Source organism: Medicago sativa, chromosome 1 (genome assembly GCF_051527215.1).
Source record: "Medicago sativa cultivar Bolivia chromosome 1, Bolivia_mono, whole genome shotgun sequence".
NCBI lineage: Eukaryota > Viridiplantae > Streptophyta > Magnoliopsida > Fabales > Fabaceae > Medicago > Medicago sativa.
Window position 1 is genome coordinate 91,013,483 of NC_140749.1, and position 6,122 is coordinate 91,019,604.

General features: G+C 34.7%; 1 protein-coding gene across 1 annotated transcript; it reads left to right on the forward strand.

Moving 5' to 3' along the window:
• The first annotated feature begins 1,003 nt into the window (after positions 1 to 1,003).
• On the forward strand, positions 1,004 to 6,122 carry LOC146959063 (Regulator of Vps4 activity in the MVB pathway protein). Its single transcript, XM_085740599.1, has 6 exons — positions 1,004 to 1,180; positions 1,351 to 1,483; positions 1,571 to 1,674; positions 3,535 to 3,706; positions 3,827 to 3,967; positions 5,120 to 6,122. Exons 1-6 carry the CDS (start codon positions 1,131 to 1,133, stop codon positions 5,498 to 5,500), a joined length of 981 nt encoding a protein of 326 aa, XP_085596725.1. The 5' UTR covers positions 1,004 to 1,130; the 3' UTR covers positions 5,501 to 6,122.

Here is a 6,122-nt window from a genome sequence, read left to right on the forward strand (position 1 = left end):
ACAACAATGATGTAACTTAAAATTCTCCATTTCAAAAGTAGCATCAAATTGAGGCGGATGACTAATTTTCTCAAAAGATTGAAATAAGGGATCAAAAAGTTAATTTTTAAAATAGAGGGAATAAAACTTTAAATTTTTTAATAGAGAGGAATAAAAAGTGCATATAAACTAAAATAAAATTAAAGACTTGTGATAAATCAAAATTCGAATCTTGAAAGACAAACATAAAATAAAAGTAAAGTTCAATATTATTTAAAAAAATAGTTTTAATATATTTTTCATCTCGACAAAGTTGATTGATAAATATTTTAATTTGGTATCTAATGTTTTTTTTTTAAGTAGCTTAGTGATTAAAATTCACACTTTTTAAAATGAATATGTGTGTATCCGGTGTTTAAACCTGCATATAATAATGCATTGTCTCTGTTAACTGAGTTATGCTCACATGAACATATTGAGTTTTCATATCCGTTTATCGATGGATAATCTTCATCAAGAATCTGTCGGACACTACCAATTTTTTTATATATGCATGAGTCCGAGGCAAAGGGGTCTAAGAGCATCCACAATGGAGACACCCATTTTTGGGTTCTTAAACGGATCCCACGTGTACACATCACTCATTTATAATTTTTTAATAGCAGTATCTAATAAGCACTCAATCACTCCAACCCAGATCTCACACAAGGTTCTTAAATGGGACCCACTAATCAATTATTAATAACTTTATATCATTATATTTCAATTTTTTAATATTAAAAGAGTTCGGGTCCCACTTAAAAGTGGAGGTCTTAAGTAAGACCTCGGATTTTATAAGATCATGAAAAAGATTCTTCCCATTGGGGGTACCTAATAACTACCGGGTCTTAAATAGTTAAGACCCTCCCAATGGAGATGGTCTAAGTTGTTTAGAGGTTGGACCAATCTAATTTGGTATCTATTTAAATATTTAATTTTAATTTCCTCAAAAAATATAAATATTTAATTTTAACAATAGTTTAATGGTTTTTTGTTGTTATGACAAAAATATGGCGATTGTGTGTGTCTAAGAAAAAAAGAAGGTGATCTGAGGAAGCAAAGCGTGGTGATTTAGTTTCGTGGAGACAGTCGTAGTATCGTATCATCTCATCATGTCACTTCTTAATCAACTCTTTAGCAGAGGCGTTTTTTCTACTCGTTGGTGGGTAATTTCTTCTTACGCCTAACCTTAATTACCCGATTTCTTCTTTGTTAGAAACCTTCAAATTATTGGATTTCTGAATGAATTAGTACCCAATTACATGTTTCTTAATTAAGTTTCCATCATTAGATTTTGTTTTAATCTTTTGAAATTCATATTGTGTTTGCTAGTAAAACATGCCTCAACCTCGCAATTTCACGCATGAAGTTGCTACAAAACAAGCGAGATGTTCAACTCAAACAAATGCGGAAGGAGATTTCCCAATTTTTGCAGGCTGGTCAAGAACCAATTGCTAGAATTCGGGTAATCCTTCAAATCTTTTGGTGAATTGCTGCTACTTTCCTGCACTTTTACTGACTATATGTTTGTGAATTGCGTTGTTTTAATTAGGTGGAGCATATCATTCGAGAACAAAATATATGGGCTGCATATGAAATTTTGGAGTTATTCTGCGAGTTCGTCCTTGCACGTGTACCTATAATTGAGAGTCAGAAGTAAGTCCATAGCTCTTAAATGTCTGTTCTTATTGGACATTCTGTGTATTGTTTTGTTGATTAACATACATGAAATTTAGTACTCTTGCAAATCACATTTGTGTTTTTGATTATATCCACAGAGTGATCACTTTCTGTATCTCCATGCTTCACAATCTTGCACAATTGACTATACAAATCAGTACAGAATGGCAAATGACCTCTTTATTTTCAGTTCAAACTAAAGAATTTGCGAATACATTATTTCTGAATCTTCATGAGGGTACAAAGTGTAAAATTAATGTTTCTGAATTTAAATGGTGTAAAACATTAAGGTTTTATTTTAAGCTTGATTCATAGAAATTGATTTAGATAAAATCTTGAGGGAGAAAAAACGAAATTTATGTGTTCTTGAGTATGGTCCATTTGATGTGCTAAAAAGTGAGGAACTGGAAAAAAAGTATGAAACAGAAGGTTTTTGTACAAGTTTGATCTTTTAAATGGACATAGGCAGAATAGATTTAGGGCCTGTTTAGATAAAAAACTTATTAGCAGCTTATAGCACAAGCACTTATGTATAAGCTCACATAAGCTATTTCTATAGCAAAGGATAAATTAAAGTTAACTTTTTTATTTTCGTATACGCTTTAAGTTGTTTTTATGCTATATTAGAGAACTTATGAAAATAAGCTGAAAAAAGCTTTTCAAAATTATCATAAGCTGTTTTCATAAGTTCTCCCAAACAATTTCATGAAACTTATGCCGCTAGATAAACTCAAATAAGCCAATCAAAGCAGACCCTTAGAGATGAGGCCAGTGTAGTCAAATACGAGGTCCTACATAGGATTGGAAGGGGGTGAAAGATCATAACTCGAAGATCGTAACGTGACTCATAAGATTCTACCATTGGGCAAACTTGTAATTATAGATATTTACCTACACATACATATAAGAATAAAAACCATCACAGATGAACAAAATAACCTCACAACATTAAAATAAGTTACTTAAAAATTCATAACCATCATTCAATATGTTCATAACAACCAAGACTAAGTTCGTAAGTAACTCCTCAAAAGACATAATCTGATCTAGAAACTATAAGTCTAGACATCTACACCACAATGAAAACAGGGGAAGTTACTACGCCTTGTGATAGAAAACAAGGTCGAAGAGAACGGCGTAGAGGGGAGGAGGAGAGAACAGGGCATAAAGGACAACGGGAGAATGACGCAGTTAGGATATTTTGCTCTTCATGCGTTTAAAAAGCCCAGGGTTTTTGCAAAACCCTTCCCGTTTCAGCAAGGCCCATTGCAAAATGGATGGCCAACATGAAACAATCCTACCATAACTCGCGATCTCGACCACAACAACGATCTCCAATGATCTTGCCTGCATCACAGCATGTTACCATGGTCATGGATCGCAGGATCTTACAATCCTACGTGACCTCGTGATTTTGACTACCTTGGATGAGCCGTAGGACCAAACCTTAAAATTTTATTTTGTTACTTAGTATTGAGCGCCGAACATGGACCGATAAAGTAGTTTGTGTTTTATGTTGTCTGTGTATGTTGACGTTGGCTACACTGAAAGACGTGCCACTCCAGCTGCAACATTGAATATATGATGTTTGAAATGATTTTCAAAAGGCATTTAGTGAATTGCCATTCATTGAAATTTTTTCAGCACTTTTTCACTTATTTCAAACTTGGGACGTATTTATAATTTTATAGGATGCTACGGTAAATCATTTTAGTGCTGAGAATATTTATATTCAGTACTTATTGAGTTTTTAAACAGGCACTTATTGTTTTTTGTACAATTTAGAGCAAACTGTTTTCCTAATCAAACTCTAAGCCTTCATTCTCTACATAATAGGGAATGCCCGTCGGAATTGCGAGAAGCCATTGCAAGTATAATTTTTGCTGCTCCTAGGTGTTCTGATATACCAGACTTATTGCACATCAAGAACTTGTTTACTACTAAATATGGGAAAGAATTTGTCACTGCAATATCTGAACTTCGTCCTGATTCAGGCGTGAATCGCACTGTGAGTTATCTTTAGTTATGGTTTCTTATTGAAAAACACCAAACAATTTGCACTGGAGTATCAACAATTGAACTATTGCTTACTGTCACCAGTATATATTTTTTGATATTATTATTGCAGATAATTGAAAAACTTTCAGTTAGTGCTCCATCTGGAGAGATAAAACTCAAGGTCTTGACGGATATTGCAGAAGAATACAATCTAGCATGGGATTCTTCTAAAACTGCAGCAGAATTTAGGAAAAATCATGAAGATCTACTGGTAATTTCATCAATGAATCTCTAACTAATTCTTCCTTCACTGTTGGACATAAAATTGTGTTTTTCACTACTAGATCCTTATGATATCTTGCATCTATCATCAATTGTAGTTGGCATGTAAGATCTTGCTTGTGTAACTCTAATGTTCCCGCGACCACCTTCATCCTTGATCCTGTCACCTGATATTATTGCAAATTTCATGCTTACCTTATACTCCTTGCCTCATGATGTGTCAGTTTTTCCACGAGCACCGAGAAGCGACTCTAGTTGTGGAGAGTATTTTTCTCAAATTTCCTCTTATATCTGCAGGGCTTTTTCTTAGAATTTGGGTTTGGGTCTAGCTCACCCCCCTATAAAACTGGCTTGTAAATTGGAGATTACTCACCACTTATAACCACGTTTTCATATCTCAGTCCTCTTGATGTGACAGCTCTACCACGAGCATTGATAAGTGACTCTAGCTGTGTGGGTATTCTTCTCAAATATCCTTGTATATCTGCAGGACTTTTTACTTAGAATTTGAGTTGGGTCTGGCTCAATCCCCTATAAAACTAGCTTGTATGGTGAGGACTACTCACTACTTATAACCAAGTTTTGAATCTCATCCAGTGTGAGACTCTTAACACACACCCCTCACACCAAACTGGACATCTGGAGCCTGATGCAAGTGGCTCGATAGCAGGTGGTCTGATGGATCTTGTGTAAACTTTGATGCCATCTTAGAATTTGAGTTAGGCCTAACTTAACTCTTTGGTTTTTCAACAATTTTCCATGCATCTTAATGTGTTTCTTTTACTCCACGATGCCATTTAATATCATGTTCCTTGTTTTCTAGAATGTAGCTTGTTTAGTTGATAGATTGATTTCCTTTTCATACAACATGATTATGTGTCATTTGTTTCCATTTCATTTATTATTGTTATTATTTTTTTATAGTAATTTTGCAGTCAACCCGTTCTCACTACTTGATTCTGGTGGTTTGTGTTTTACCTGTAGCATGTCAATCACTGGTTTACTCTGTTTATGAGCTCCGTTGATACATTTACGTGTCCAATACACTTCACTGTAGTTTGCTGTTTACTTCTCAACTGTAGTATAAGGATTCACTCTGTCTTTCTTGATTTTCATTATGATTTTCTCATATTACCTGCAGGGTGGAGCAAAGCAAGTTGGTGTCGGAGCTGCACTTTCTCATGCTCCCAGCAAAAACAATTCCAATAGTTTTTCAGCTTGTAATACGGAACAGTCTATCAAATCTACACACGATAAACAACAATATGAACACCTTGAAGCTTCTATTCTTTCTAACAATAATTCTTGGTTGAACACTAATGAAATTGAGCAGTCACACAAAAATAACGACGTCCAATTCAATGATACTAAAACTGAGACTATATTTCAATCCTCTGATATATTGGAGAAGGCTCGAGCCGCCATAGCTTCTGCAAATCGTGCAACTGCAGCTGCTCGTGCTGCTGCTTCACTTGCACATAGTGACTTTGGATCATTGAAGCTGGAAGGCGAATCTTCATAGTTCTCTAAATCGATGAACTTTGCTTGGTATCTCAAGGTTGGAACATTGTTAAGACCTTACTGCGGTATTTACTGTACATTCTATAATCGATACATGTATATTATTATATTATCGTGCATGATGAAGTGAAAGATGTTAAAGCAAGTATGTGCATTTATTTTTATAATGGTTATATCGTTTGAACAATTTGGGTGCTGCACCTTGTAAATCCTGACATGGGGTGAACACAACGGAACTTTGATGTGCTTGGATTGTTTTGTTAAAGCAACAAAAGTTAAAGCCAGGTTCTCTCTGTTGGTAGCAATGGCCACCTACAAAGTTAAGATCAACTCTAGGAGAAATATTTTCTGAGCGAAGGAGAAAGCAACCTTGCTAAATCGATTCAGTATGTGTCTTTTTTCGTGCCTACGATGGGCTCAATGCAAGATTGTTTCATGACGTTCCATGTTTTACCATCAGTCATATTATTTAACTTTGAAGTGCATGATCTAATTTAGATGTATTAATAGTCATCTGTGTTGTGTTGCATAATTGAAACAACTCAGAGACTACTATAATCAATGATCATCCGTTGAAGATTAAGTAACCTTATTACTATTAATCTTATTCTCATTCTATTTTC